At 34.1% G+C, this 15544-nt stretch overlaps 1 protein-coding gene across 1 annotated transcript in view; it reads left to right on the top strand.

Moving 5' to 3' along the window:
* The window catches only part of HFM1 (helicase for meiosis 1), a 63328-nt gene extending 48419 nt beyond the window's left edge, over positions 1-14909 (top strand). The window contains exons 27-39 of the mRNA XM_037404805.1: positions 2714-2799; positions 3799-3882; positions 4907-5064; positions 5765-5868; positions 7934-8029; positions 8457-8575; positions 9416-9498; positions 9655-9764; positions 12879-12977; positions 13438-13498; positions 13777-13876; positions 14271-14428; positions 14712-14909. Of these exons, the coding sequence (XP_037260702.1) occupies positions 2714-2799; positions 3799-3882; positions 4907-5064; positions 5765-5868; positions 7934-8029; positions 8457-8575; positions 9416-9498; positions 9655-9764; positions 12879-12977; positions 13438-13498; positions 13777-13876; positions 14271-14428; positions 14712-14778 (1325 nt within the window). The 3' untranslated portion in view covers positions 14779-14909. The remainder of the gene's footprint in view (positions 1-2713; positions 2800-3798; positions 3883-4906; positions 5065-5764; positions 5869-7933; positions 8030-8456; positions 8576-9415; positions 9499-9654; positions 9765-12878; positions 12978-13437; positions 13499-13776; positions 13877-14270; positions 14429-14711) is intronic.
* The last annotated feature ends 635 nt before the right edge of the window (positions 14910-15544 follow it).

Raw genomic sequence — 15544 nt, 5'->3', positions numbered from 1 at the left:
AGTACCACAGTTATCAGAGTAGTCTGTCCTGATAAAAGATAAAAGTAATCAATTTAGTAATTTTCTTCAGGCTTTCAAAGTATTTCACAGTTGTTCTTTTTTCGTAATGTTCATCTCAGTATCTTGAGCATATTCCACATTTGTGTGATTGCACGTCTCTGACTAGGCTATGCCTTCCTTTCCAAACAGCTGTCACTGTAGGTCCTGTTACTCATATCTATGAAAGCTCTTTAACTTGCATTGACGTGGATAGGAATCATGAAATAGAAATAAATTTACTGTGCATGGAGTTGTTATACACGAGGATCACAAGTTTCTAATTATCATCTTCCTTTTACTGTATCCTGTTACTGAATGAACTTCTAGCTGGAAATACAGACTTGTCATAATTACTTGAAAAGAAGTTGAGAAATTTTGGAGTCCTCTGTATTCCAAAAATGTAGTTATACTTGTTTGAGATAAGAGTATAGCTTCCTGCTTTGATGTCTGGTCTGATCATACCTTCATGCTTTCAGAATTCACTGCAATGTTCTCTGTATTTCTTTAAAGACACATCTGCTCTGTATGGAACTTTATAATACAGAGGTCTGAAAGTTTGAGAATACCTAAACCAGAGGATCCATATGGTGCAGTACATTACAGCCTTGCCAGCTCAGCTCAGAAGCTGTATTGCTTCATTCATGTGGATTCAGAGCAAGGGACAGGGCTTGTTAGCTTGTGCACAGCACAGTACAGTGTGGTGGGAACCCATTTCCACTGCTGGATCTGTGCCAGCGTGCACACGGTCAGCTGAGGGATCTACTTTATTTTCAGCATTTCTAGGGGGTTAGGATAAGTGAGATAGACATGGCATTTGCAGTATAGACAAATCGTTTCCTGTATGTTATATTCAATAGAATAAAGTCAGGTTTAATTTTTCACTAATGGAAGTGCTATAGATACACATCTCTTTTTTTATTTTTTTTTCTTATGCTGTTGTTGCTTTTGCAGCATATATTACAAAGAATTACTAACTTTAAAAGTTCCATTTGTTCCACCCACAGACTTCTTTTGAACTGTCTGCTGGCAGTTCACTCTCTTTTCCTGAATCACATGTTGCACTGATGCCTCTTCTTGACCTCCGTGATGCTATGGCTGCTAAGCCTATTCTATGTCTTTGTGAAGTTAAGTGAATTGTTTAAGCTCACAGAAATTTACTGATACCATGTAATGTATTCAGAAGTCCCAATTTTTTAAACTTTTATCTCAGTATGTTGGTTTTTTAATTTTTTTAAAAAAAAGCCTTTAGTGATCAGTATTTCCTTTATAAGATTGACTGTTCTTTAACTGACATTTGTCCTTAACTGAGATTGAGGATTCAGTTGAATTCTTACTGCATTTCTACAACTATCTCAATTTTTTACTCTTGTCCAGTAATGATGCTTCCTCTTGTTGCTGTATGATATGCTTGATTGTCATTTCTTATTCTGGTACACAGGATAATGATCAGTTGCTGTACAGGATTTTACCACCTTTACTACTTTTTCAGTTTGATTTCCACCTCTGTTTTTTTCTTGTTCAGAAATAGATAAAGACAAAGGGAAAAAAAATCTTATTCATATTGTCTTCACTTGGTGGGAACCCTTCTGCCATTTTAGGAATTATGGCAAAAGAACCAGTCTGCAGTTTCACTTACAAAGAAACAAGGCACCAACCTTAACTAGAGTAGCTGTGGAAGTAGTATGTGAGAATCTTCAGTCTTCAGATTGTTTGCAGAGCTTTTGCAAAGGAGAGGGGTGATGGCAGAAGATGCTTTTCCTAAGTCAACCCCAAAAGATGTTCAAATATACATAAAAGGACAAAAGATCATCTGTTTCTCTAAATTATTAATTCATGAGTTGGAATGAGTAAGATTGCTTTAGTGTCTTCCAAGAAGCAACCCATGAGTCTTTTGAGAGGTTTTCCACTTAATTTTCAGATCTGTTTTACTGTTTCTACATAATTATGTATGAAGAATCCACATGAGTATTGGTACTGTCTTTTGTCTACAATTTTTGCAGTTATTGTAGTAGTCTGTAGTTCCAGTTAAGGGAAACACCCTTTCATACGCTGTGATGACAAAGTCTCACTGGAAGTTTGAAAGAACTGGGAATCATGAAGAGGAATAAGATTGTATGTGGAATTCTCTGCCAGTCTACTTTTGTGGCAGATAGGGCATAGGAAAATTTTTTGCTAAATCTGCAGACTCCTAGAAAATTATAATAAATATTTTTTGAGGGAATTTCACTATTAGCTTGCTCACAACACATTGAGATCCTTGTGACTTGAACATACTTACAGTTTCTTAGGTAGGGAAAAAATTCTGAATGTTGTGTAACTTGATTTTTCCATCATGTATATGCAGAACACGTTTCTTGACTTTTGTAGAAAGTGATCTAAAATCTGTTTTACTCTAGAAAATGTAACTAAAAATTTTCAGTATTGAAATACCAAATGTTTTCATGTTTGATTTGTATTGCATTTCTTTTTCTCTTTGCTAATGGATAAGTGAAATTAAATAATATTAAATATTTCATCAACTGAACAGAAATTTAGTGATTTGCTTTGCAGAAGTCTGGGACAAACATACTGCAGAATGATTTCTGCTTTGGTTTTACCTGTTATAATGCAGTTGAGAATAATTTGAGGTTAGTGATTGTCATTTAAAAGCATAAAAAACTTAAATTTTTCACAGGTGTATCACTGTCAAACATTATGGTAAACGCTGGGCTGACATCATTTAAGAAAATAGAAGACATAAATGCGAGGGAACTTGAATTGGTAATCTATTATATAATATAATATACTATTTAGTAAGGAAAATATTGATTATTAATAGTGTTACCAGTAAAAGCAGCATTGTTAATATAGGTCTGCTATATGATTGTCAGCAAAATTGAGTGGTTTAAGTCATTTATTCATTTATACTAGTAAATTTAAAAAAGTATGTGGCTACTGCTATTTTTCCTTGAAAATGTGTGTGATGTTTTGTTCTAGCAAATTTTATGTGGATGATTTCACTGATTTGGCTGGTTTTGGAAAGCAGTTGCTTAAGTATGTAGAATTTCATCATTAACATGCTTTGAAACAAAGGGCAATATGCATTTCCCTTTTAGGACTTAGAAAAAAATTAAAAAGGCAATATGTATTTATAGTTTCTCTTAATGTATGTTAATGATAACAATCCTGAATTTCCATTATTGCTAGTTTTAGTTACAGATAGTAATAGAATAAAATTCTTCTGAATCATCTATAATGCACTTCTTATTTTAGGGAAGTTAGCTTTTACCCCAGGATAAAATCTTTGGCTCTTGGTTCCTTTTCTGAGGAAACTTTTTCCTGTGTTCTGGAAGATATAGTGGATTTCTAAAGGAAACTGATTTTACTTGGGTTTCTCTGTTTTGGCTTTAGGAATTTGATTTCTGTTTTCTGCCTCCTTTTGCATTTTTCCTGTCATTAATTTTATTTTTGTTAGTTTTGATTGAAGCTAGGGCAACATGGAAAAGCCACCTCATATAAAACTTGAGTAGTCAGGTTTTGAGGTCATTGGATAGTTCGGTGGCCGTTACCTGAACAGAAGTGGTAGCAATATGAAAAAGTATTGGAATTTTCTTTTGGTTATGTTGCTGTTCTGGACATCTCTAACAGTAAAGAACCAGGAGTGATAAGGGCTTTTGTTGATAGTATCATTAGTACAATGGCTTTGGTTCCTTAGATTTACATTTCTGTTGGCATCTCTGATCAGCTGGATGTTTCAGAAACAAAAATAAATCTTTGCAGATTTTAAACAGACATCCTCCTTTTGGAAACCAGATAAAAGAATCTGTTTTGCACCTTCCAAAATATGAACTGGACATTGAACAGGTAAATGTTTTTTTATTTATTTTATGTTTTTATGCTGATATTATGAAATGAAAGAGCAAATACTAACTATAAGAAATTTTGAGCCTTCACTGATAGAAGATCACACAATATTTGTTGCCTCCTTCCACCTTAGTGTGTATAACCAAACTTCTAAACACTGAAGGAGAGCCTTGGAATAGACATTTCCTATAACACAATAGTGTGTCTCTCATTAATAGCGGTTTATGTTACAGATGTAAACCAGTATATTCCACATTCTAGCTTTGTATGTGAGTCTAAGAGGTCTGGTCTATCTTGAATATAAACAAATACTAGGGACAGAAAAACGTCCATATAAAACTTACTGAAGAAGCATGAAGTCATGTTTATCTTCTACATCACACTTAGGAATATAGAGAAACAGTAAATTATGACATTAACCTAGCTGGTGCCCTTTGAAAAGAAGGGTGCAATTCCATATGCAATCAGGAGCTTTGAGGTTCAGGTATGCATTTTGTCTTTAAACAGGTCACATACCCACCGTACCTCTCTGAAATGCAAAATCTGAAAAATAGCCTTAAAGTGTCTCATGAAGTTTGTATAAATAAAGACACCTTTGAAGTTAAAAACTCATTAAATGTGTGAAATTGTGTTATAGCACAATATATATCTATTTTAGATCTCTAAAGTTATTCTCAGAAGAAAGTTTTAACAATTATAAATGTCTTACAGAGGAATGTTGGGATGCCAAAATATACCTTGTTCTCTTCTTACATCGTTTTCTTTGCATTTAACAGAGGATGATTTTTCCAAAGGCTTAATGTAGAATGCCTTTTATTTTCAATACTTTTTCAAATGTAGGATATTCAGTTATGGACAAGTTTTTCTGAGACACTACTATACAGTAATAACAAAAATTGTATCACAGATTGAAATTGAATTGAGCTTTTGTGCTTGTATCAACAGTTAGGAATTTATGGAAGGGCGTATATTTTACTTTGCATATTTTATTAGTTATGTCATCTTCTGTATAATTTTTTCCTAGCTTCCAAAATACAGTGATACATTGGCTGAAATCTTAGTAACTGTCAAATTAACAAACTATGAGCAGCTACAGACAAAGAGAACCGCAACAGACTTTCATTATGTTACGTTGGTCATAGGAGATGCTGACAACCGAGTCATTTTTAATCAGAAAATTATGTATGTATGATCAGGTTTTTTGCCTCACATTTCTTAAGGGTATTGACTTTTAATCCTTTCTGTGACTTGCAGTTTTTGCAATAATTTCTACTGATGACAAATGGTACAAAATTATTCTTTATCCTATAGTATTTTCTAGTCACTGTTGTCATTTAAAATGCTGCACAAGATTCAGACACCTGCAAAACATGCCAGTGTGCTTGTCAGTAGAGTGTACATCTTTGTACAACACTGATGTCATATTATAGAAGTCATAATAATTTCCACATAAATGCAGAACAAGTAAAATACCTGTTAAAAAGATAGATTCTCAAGTTGCTACTTACTCTTATTGGCTATATTTCTTTAACTATATCATATTGTCAATTTTTTTTTTCACTCAGAGATGGAATTAAATTCTCCAGTTGGCTAAGATACTCTTTGAGCAAACAGGAAAGGAGAAACAAAATCTTTTCCAACTGTGTGACCTTTACGTGAGTTCTGGCCAAAGTCTGGCACTCTTGGCAGAACTGAAACTGATCTGCAGGATCCTGGCTCTCTGATGGCCATAAATCATATATTATTGGAAGGTTATTCTTAGGCCACTTATCAAACAAGAACTAAAACCAAATAAAAGCTCTTTCACTTGGTTACAGGTGCCGTAGCATACAGTCTTGTGTTCATTGTCTGTGTCTAACAAAACTTTACTGATACATTACAGGGATTCTGTGCTGCTGAAAACTGGAAATTGGACAAAGAAAATTGAAGTGAAAAGAGCTCTTAAATCAGAGGACATTAGTATAAATTTAATTAGTTCTGATTATGGTAGGTTGATGGGTATGCTTATAATTTTAAAACAAATGCAGTAAAATTTTGAATAAATTGTTAGAAGACTATATCAGGATGAAAATATAATAAAATTAACTGATCTGGAAACAAAACTATATTACATGTTTTTTTACTGACTTGAGTATTATCTAGAAGTCCTAATTGCATCTGTTTCATTTACTAGCATATTAATGAACTGGGAAACATCAAAACTGCTACTAGGAGATAGTATCTTTCTTTGTTGATGCAGATTAGAATTTTCTTTTGCCCTTCACCTTCAAGTTGAATTAACTTTCAGTAGTGATAACCTATTGATAGGTTATTTATGCTGGGAAGAGCTGTCTTTGTGAATGGTTAGGTTTTGCATTGCGATAAAAAAGTATTAGATATGGATTCATCTCTACTACTAGCAAGAAATTTCTACAATGGAAAATTTTGTGCCTTAACATGTGTAGATTTAAACATTGGTCCCCTCAGTGTCAATTTCCATTGAATTGGAACTATAGCAGCAGATGAGGAGAGACAGTGGTGACCTTGAAACACAGAACTTTGAAATACAATTTGAAAATAGACTGGCTGTATTACAGGTGGGGCATGATGACAGAATTTAAAGAAGATTGCTGTGTGCTAGATTAACTGAAGTGTATTTGCTGCTTTCATGATAAACATTGAATATTAAGACTATTGCAATAATCAAGTCTGGAATAATCTGTATTCCTATGGCTAAACTTGTGGCTCAGGAAAAAGGAGTTTTTCTAACCAAATAAAGATGAAGAAAAAATAGTCCTTTTATTACTACTTAGCTGTCTACATGTTGTACTGAGTTCATTGAAACTCAAAACAACAGTTAATTTCTCTGAAATTGGTAACAGTGAAGTTAGATTAAAAGCAGGTCTCCTTAGTCTCTACTTATTTTAAAATCTGTTTCAAACTTGAAGGAAATCTCTCATTTTTAAAAAGCCTGTGTGGTTTTCCAGCAATATTTGCCTAATAAAAGACAAAAATACTATTTTACAAATGGTCTCTTATAGCCTGATATGAATCTTAATTAGAACTAGAACCATTATTAGCATCCAGCTTCAAAAGAACTATCAACATACTCAACTTTGCCTGTGCAGAGCTGGTGATACTCTTTTAACACAGACTGTAGTACAATTTTAAAGTTAAAATTACATCAACAGTGCAAAACCATAGATAAATGTAGTTTTAAAACAATACAGAAAAATTGTGTTCGAGGGCCTAATTTTATTACTCATCTGGTAACCATGTCTTTAATTCTGAATGTTTGGATTCATTAATCTCTGTCATAAAGAATCTGTTCATATGATAGTGTGCTTTCAATGCTACATTATCTTAACAAATTTCCATGATCTTTTAATAACAGTTATACTTTCTTAAACTCTTTAAAAAAACTGAAGGTAATCAGTAGTTTAGAAACAGTTAGTAGCAATTCTAAATATGTTTGTCTTTTTTCAAAGTTGGCCTTGATATACAGCAAGCATATAAAGCCTTTTACTTAACACCAGAAAAAGTGGGAAGTAAAGTGATTACAAATCAAAAACTGAAAGCTGAGTCTTCACTTGATATGTATTGTGGTTCACCACAAAGTCTGCCAGCAGCAAAAGTAGATTCAGGTAAATGATCAGATCAGAACATCTGGTTAATAACAAAGTCAACAGAAAATTGAATTTTGCTTTCAGTAGAGAGCTAGGTCTTTATTTATCCATACTGGTTTTATCTCAAGTATAATAAATACGATGATGCTGCTTCCGCTTGTCAAGTACTGCAGTGCAGTTCTTTGATGAATTTGAAATTAAGAAAAATTGTGGATGTTTGGTATCTAATATTACTGTTTGAATTTGAGCGTGTCATAATGCCTCTTTTTCAATAGCATTGATTAATTTCTTTCAAATTACATTGTTTGAGCAGCCCAAAGTTTTGTTGAAGGCAACAAAATTCTAGTGACCCAGATTACTTCTAGCCCATCTTTTACTGCATGAAGTACTCCCTCAACAATACACATGAAATAAAAAGTGAGCATTTATGTATTATGCTTATCTAGGAGACAGATCTAAACAAGGGATTACTTACAAGAAATATGGAAACAGAGAATGCAACCATCGCTGTAAAAATAAAGATGCATGTGGACATGACTGCTGTGAGTTTCATTAAATCTACTATTTCTATTACTTTTAGACGAATATAATTTAGAATAGCTTAATTTACACCAGTAGCTACATTAACAGAAGCAATGTAAGCCAGAGAGTCTGGCCTGCATTGTTGCTACGATACAGTCATAAAAGCAGTAATAAAAAGCTTTTTCAAAAACACTTTTATGGGCACTAAAATGATCAATAATATTTTTCAGAACCTCTAGCATATGATTTAAGATCAATGTCAAAGAGCAAATGTTACACTTTTATATAAAAATTTGTGCATTAAATCTTTTAATTAGTGTGTTAAATCTTTTAGGATCTTTGAATAGAAGATACTAAGCTTGATGGCAAAGTTTCCATTGATCTGGAAAGATTTAGGATTTATCCTTTCTAAGCTAAACTGAAGATTATTTTAATTCCATTTCTCAGGTAAAACTGGAGTACCTCAAAAGTCTGAGACAAACGGAGATTCAAAGTTTTCTTTGTACCTAGCTGATTTAAGGAGCAGAAACTCAATTTCATCTGTACCCCCAGTAAAACGGTTAAAGGTTCGTTTGAGTACAGTCAGCCGTTGAATAGACTTATTTTAATCTGTTATGTATTTGTACACATTGTTTGCAGAGATAGTTATATAACTAAATATGAACATCCAAGTTTGTCTTTTCTGTGTGGAATGCAAAAAGGAAAGAAGTACAAAAGTAAAGGTCTGTGAATCTTTTGAGAGGTTCTGTTGCTGTTTGGAGCACTTCCAACGGTCCACTTCTGTGCATGTGCTCTTCAGTTTTACTTTTATGGCATTGGATAGATTGTGGTGGGTGAGGTACAGAGGCATCATTGGAAGGTACTGTACTGTGACTTGGTTTTGGCAAAGTATGACCCAAATGAAAACAAATAGTGGTATTTATCAGAGTAATGCTACTAAGAGATCTTTTTGCATTGACAGGTAGATCCAATTCTTTATAAAAAACCCAACCATGTTAGCTTTTAACCTCTGAAAGATTCCATGGATTATACTTTATCCCTTTGAATCTAGTACTAAAATAGCTCTTTCTGCAGCAAGAATGGCAGTTGAGATGTTGGAATGTTTTATTTCCTCCTCACAGTTTTGTTTGCTTGTTTGCAATAAAGAATGATTTAGCCTATAGCTGATACAGATGAGAGTGATAACCAGTCTCACTTTGCCAGGGTACTTGAAGAACTCCACTAGAAGCATGTAATTCAAGCCTCTTTAACTGATTACATTAGATATGCAGACCTAAGAAAGATTTTCTGTGTGATCTTTAAAAATTATGCTAACTGATACAGTATAAATTATGTCATTAAGACTGTTAAAAAATTGTTTTCAATATGTTTATATCTTACCAGTTACAATAATCTGCTTTCTTTAGATGCAGATGTTAAATCAAGCTCAAAATGTGGATCTCCAGCAATTTGTTTTTACACCTAAATCTTTGTTGCCAGCATTGCCAAGGTACTGAATAGCATAAGTAATAAAAAAGAAATCTGTCTTATTTTAGGTAGTATGTGAAGTTGTAACAACTAAAAACTGTTTTCTGAACAAAATTATTTTGCAACTTTCTGCAACTGTTTTACTGACATGTCACTGATTTTATTTTCTTTTTAATAGGTCTAGCAATAAACAGTCATCTTCTTCACCTTCAGTGGACCAGGTAGATAATGTTAATAACTTAGGAGTACCTCAGCAACAACTGCAATCCTGGAATTATGGAAAGATTAGTAAGTTATTGCTAATGTTTGAAATTATGATTTTCACTATTTTGATTTGAATATACTTGTAAGCTCAAACTGGCTGAAATCGCTACAGCAACAAGTGTAGCATTATAGAACACTGAATGTGTAGGGAAATGTAGTGGCCTTAATTGGCTTTCTTTCTGGTGTTGGTAAGAATTTCTAATGTAGATCTAAGCATCTAAAAGTACCTTTAAATAAAACATTAATGACTGAATCAAAAACAGCAGGGTCCAAATCTACAAATACTTCCTGAAAGGTATGACTGTAATGTATTTCCACTGAATCCACTTGTAATGCAGGGGATTATACATATAATTATATCTATACATTTTCTTATTTTTCTTTTCTGCTGGAAGAAGTTAGTGAAACATGAGCTGTTGTTTGGTAGTCGATAAAATGTGACCGTTCAGTAACTGAGTTCATAACTAGCAAAACATCTCCGTCTGGAAGCAAATTTCCTCTTTCTGTTTCTTTTCCACTGGAAAGGCCACAAATGTTTTTACATTTGGTGTTAAATGATCAGTCTTCATTATCAGTATATAAATATGATGTTCTCCTGCCGGTATTACTTTGCTATTTTATTTGTTGACAACAGATTGATGTGAATAATGTTTTGTTTAATTTGGCTAATAAGTAGCAGTTCTGATGTTAGGTCATACTCAGACATAGAAGGAACACTGAGCTGAAATGAATTGAAACATTACCTTGTTCATATCTCCTTAAGTGTTGTCAGCTATACTGTGTAATTTTAACATCTTTATCAGTGATGTGAACAGTGGGATTGAGTGCACCCTCAGTGCACCAAGCTGTGTGCTGCGGTCAACATGCTGGAGGGAAGTGTTGCCTCCCAGAGGGACCTTAACAGGTTTGAGAGGTGGGCCTGTGCGAACCTCATGAAGTTCAACAAGGCCAAACACAAGGTCCTGCACATGGGGTAGGGCAACCCCAAGCACAAATACAGGCTGGGCAGAAAATGGATTGAGAGCAGCCCTCAGGAGAAGGACTTGGGGTGCTGGTGGACAAGAAGCCCAAGATGACCCAGCAATGTGCATTTGCAGCCCAGAAAGCCAACCATATCCTGAGCTGCATCAAAAGAAGCATGATCAGCTGGTCAAGGGAGGTGATTTTCCCCCTCTACTCTGCTCTCGTGACACCCACCTGGAGTACTGCATTCAGTTCTGGGGCCTTCAGCTTAAGGAGGACATGGACCTGTTGGCACGAGTCTATAGGAGGGCCACAAAGATGGTCAGAGGGCTGGAGCTTCTCTGCTATGAAGATAGGCTGAGAGAGTTTGGCTTGTTCAGCCTGGAGAAGAGAAGGCTGAGGAGACCTTGCAGCTGCCTCCCAGTACCTAACGGGGGCCTACAGGAAAGCTGGAGAGGGACTTTTTACAGGGGCATGTAGAGACAGGACAAGGGGGAATGGCTTCAAACTGAAAGAGGGTAGGTTTAGATTAGATACAAGGAAGAAATTCTTCACTATGAGGGTGGTGAGGCACTAGAACAGTTTGCCCAGAGAAACTGTGGATGCCTCATCTCTGGAAGCGTTCGAGGCCAGGCTGGATGGGGCTTTGAGTGACCTGGCTGAGTGGAAGGTGTCCCTGCCCATGGTAGGGGAGTTGGAACTAGATGATCTTTAAGGTCCCTTCCAACCCAAACTGTTCTATGATTCTATAATTTCATTTTTACTTAATATTTTGACGATGACATTGTAATCCTATTCCTTTAATGCTTCATATTTTCCTGCTGTAGTTGCTATGTAGTCTTAAGATGGAAGACCATAGCATAGCCATACCATCAGTTGCTGGTGGGGGTGCAGGGAGGGGAGCAGGCAGTTAGTGTGTGATATGATTGTGTTAAAAGAGTAAAGTCATGGGAAGACAGATAGATGTTCCAGTGTACCAGTATAGCTGTAGTCTGTGCTCAAGCATGTCTTGAGGCAAATCATACAGGATGAAGAGGACATAGCAGATACTGCTAATTAAAAAACATCTCCATTGAACAGTAGCAGAAAAGGTAACCCAGGACATATTGATTGGGCTGGCTGCATTTAAAAAAATGCACCAAATATAGTTCTAATGAAGGCATCAGTTTATATGATTTTTATAGCATTAACTGCATCTGTAATATGGTATCTTGCCATTCCATAAAAAAAGTAGGTACTTAAGAATATACTGTGAAATTGTAGTCACCTAAACCTATAATTTATTTAAAATCTGTATGTCTGTGACATAATGCGCCATGCTGACTGTGCACATCCAAAATTACAGTAGCAGTACCTTCCTGATGTTGCCAGTGTCTGTGGAACGGGATTTTTGATTTGAGCCTGTCCTCCTCCCCCTCTGTTGAAAGGGAAACCTGGATCTCTCAGGAAAACCTGGGTTTCTTAGGCATATTAGAGCCATGAAAACAGAATGAAGATTACAGCACTGTCTGATGCTGGAGGATAGTATGGCAGAAGGCAGATAGGAAAAAAATAGCAGAGAAAATTGTATTGATGATGAAAAAAGAGAATAGAACAAACAAATGGGAAAGAAAGAGAGTAAGAGAGGAAACAGGAAAGCAGTCTTTGCACCAGAAAAAAAGTATTTAAAAACATTAACTATCACATTTTAATTAAGAATTCTAACAACAATGCTTAAAAATGTGTTTGTCATGATTAGTTCTTAGGCATTAGATGTACAGGAAGAAGACAGCGTTCAGAGTGTTTTGGAAAACTGGAGAGAAGAAAGGACTGAACCAGAAGTATTAAATTTGGATCAAACAATGCTTCTGACAAAGGCAAAGAATGACATTGCAGTGATTTTTATAAGGCCTGTTTTTCTAGAATCTACATTGAGACTACCTTTTCTCAAAATAACGCTGAGGAAAAAGTGCATATGTGACAATCCTCTTTTCAATAGATTGAACAATTGGTTATAAAAGAGAAAAGTTTTTGTTGTGCTTGTCTATTACAAATGTGTTGCAGCTTTCTCTTGGAAACATTCAGTGTTTGTGAGTGAGAAGAAGCAAGAAACAATGGCATAAAAAAAAATAAAAGCTTAAAAATCTTTAATGTATAACTTGATGGATACTCATGAAAGCAGATGTTGTTTTTCAGATGGTTTGCATGTGGACTTTGAACTGAGAGATGATGTTTGGGATGATATTGATGACGAGAAATTAGTATTTGCTAGCAATTTTGCCAGTAGAGAATTAGGTAAGGTTATTTTAACAGAATTCTTTGTTTCCTATGTACAAATTATTTTATAGGCTATTCTTTGAGAATAATTCATTACAGTATGCAATGAATAGAACTACCTGAAATTTTTTGGTTAATTGACTTGACCCCCAGATTTATTACTCTACCTTGAATGTCAGTTATATTGAGGCAAATCTAATATGGAAGGGAGAGTTGAGAAAGTCATACTTAAGAATTTTTTGATGGCCTACAACTGCATATTTGTTATGTTATCTGACTTCTTATCTCTGCTTATGTTTACATTAGTCCAAAACCCACAGAAGAAATATTTCATCTGTTAAAGATATTTGAATAACTTTCAAACTATTATTTATCATATAATGTAAAATATTTACAAGGGGTTTCAGCTGTTTTGTGACTCAGTTTTTAAAAATTTCATTCTTATATGAACATGGAAATACCTGCCTTCAAATTCCAGATAAGTGTGAACCACTTTGGCAGTATACGGGAAGCAAAGCCACAAATGACATTTCAAAAGAGTAAGCATTATATAATTTATTACAGTTTTGTTCAGTTAAAAATACTGTCTGTATTTCACATGCATCTGTATAATTAAATGTATAGAAGGTTGTTCACTCACAAAAGTGAGTGAAATTTCAACTTTTAAAAGGTATGAATTGTTGAATGTTTTGTTGTTTGGTTGTTGGAGTTTTTTTATTTAAATGTGGTGGGAAATAAAAAGAAAATCCTGAACTGGATAATAAATCATTGTGCACATCTTTAAAAATACTTAAATTATTCAACTTGATATTTTCAGTTCATGCATATTACAAGATGAAACCAATATTCAGAACTCTGTTGTTTCTGTGGTTAGTAGCACATCAGAAGTGAATTTATCTGTACAGAGTAGAAATATGGTGAGTAAAAATATTTTTATAAGAGGTTTTCCTATAGTTAGAGTATTGCATGTGTAAATATATTTACTATATCTGACTTATGAATCAGTTTGGACATACTGCATTTCTGAACCTTTCTGTGTCATCCAAACACACATGTGTCCTGTGTTCAGTGTGATATTCATGATATGAAGAACTAGGACTTGAATTTACTTTATATAGCATGACTTCAAAACTATTTACTAAATCTGATTGTGATTCTGCAAGTCATCCAGTATATAATTATATTTATTATGTGATTAATCCTTGTCAAATATCATAATATCAATATAAATATCTGTATTGCATACTACAACAATCTGACAGTTCCTTTTTGTTAGTTAATCATATAAGCTTTTTAACATTTACATTGCAGTTCACTTTTCAAGAAAAAAAGCATTCAAATCCTTCTCAAGAGCTGAAAAATGTACAGTGTTCTTCAGTCTCAAAATTAATCTCAGATTCTTCTAAATCCACTAGGAAAGAGGATTTTTTTTTTTTTACAGAACAACAGGAAAAAGAAGTGGATCCCAGGTAATAAAAAGTTATGTATGTTTTCCTGTTGCCTCAGTGTTTTAGTGCTTAGTCCTTCATGGAACACAGATCTTTAAGTGATGTGTTAATTTATAATATTAATTTTAGAAGACCAATTTTCACAAAAATAGTATCAATTAACTTTTCTTAGAAAGGAAAACACTTTAAAATTATTTTGTTTGTCATGGTGTCTCTTGGCTATACTTTGTACAGTGTTCCTGATCTCATAGGTTTTGATGTATTATACCTAATTTAATTTTTTAATTTGTTTAATCTTCAGTAGATATCTTCTTGATGATGAAATCAATGATGTTGAGCCCTTTCTTGGAATATTTGATGACCTTCTGTAAAACATATAAACAAAATTCATTGTAAGTGCTGGGGGCGGGGAAAGAGTTACAGTCATCTTTAAAGAGTGAAGCCTTCAAATCCAGTTAAGAGAATTTAATTTCTGTTGTACACTTATTTACCTGTAGCTGGCTTGTGCATAGAGTAGATAACATATCTAGAATTCTATAAAATAGTCATAAATTTTGTTATTATCTTATTTTGAAAAGTACTTAAATATTTAGTTGTTGACCTTGCTGTTTTCAGGATTACAAAGAAAAATATTGGAGTGTGTCAAAGGAGAATAGATCTCAAATTTAAGGTGTTTTTATAAATAAAGTAAAAATCACATAAGGGAAAGTAAGCTATTTATTACATGCCCTGTTCCACAAGTATTCTTTAAATGAATGAAAGACTCTTTCCACAGAATTTCTTAATGCTTTTTGGTTTTGTCTTTCAGTTTTCTAATGCTGTTTTTTTCATAGCACTGATTCAGTAAAATAATAAAATTTACAAGTAGAAGTCATAGAATGGTAAGTTATCCTAGACTATATTCCTTTTGACCGTGCTTTCAACTCATTAATGAAAAAGGGCAACTTCCTTCAAGTAAATGTGTTTCCAGACTCTCAATAAACCAGGTGTAAAATGTCTATAAACAGTATTCTAAACTTGTGTTTGGCTGTTCACTTTGACACCCAAGGTCATAAAATGGACATTTTTGCATCCTAGTACAGATTTAGGCAACCAAGCATTGTATTTGGGTATCTTCTTGTAGCTCTAGTGTTTGAA

The sequence above is a fragment of the Falco rusticolus genome, chromosome 11, assembly GCF_015220075.1.
Source record: "Falco rusticolus isolate bFalRus1 chromosome 11, bFalRus1.pri, whole genome shotgun sequence".
Taxonomy (NCBI): domain Eukaryota; kingdom Metazoa; phylum Chordata; class Aves; order Falconiformes; family Falconidae; genus Falco; species Falco rusticolus.
The sequence above is the reverse complement of the archived record's forward strand: the minus strand, read 5'-3'. Positions and strand labels throughout refer to the sequence as shown.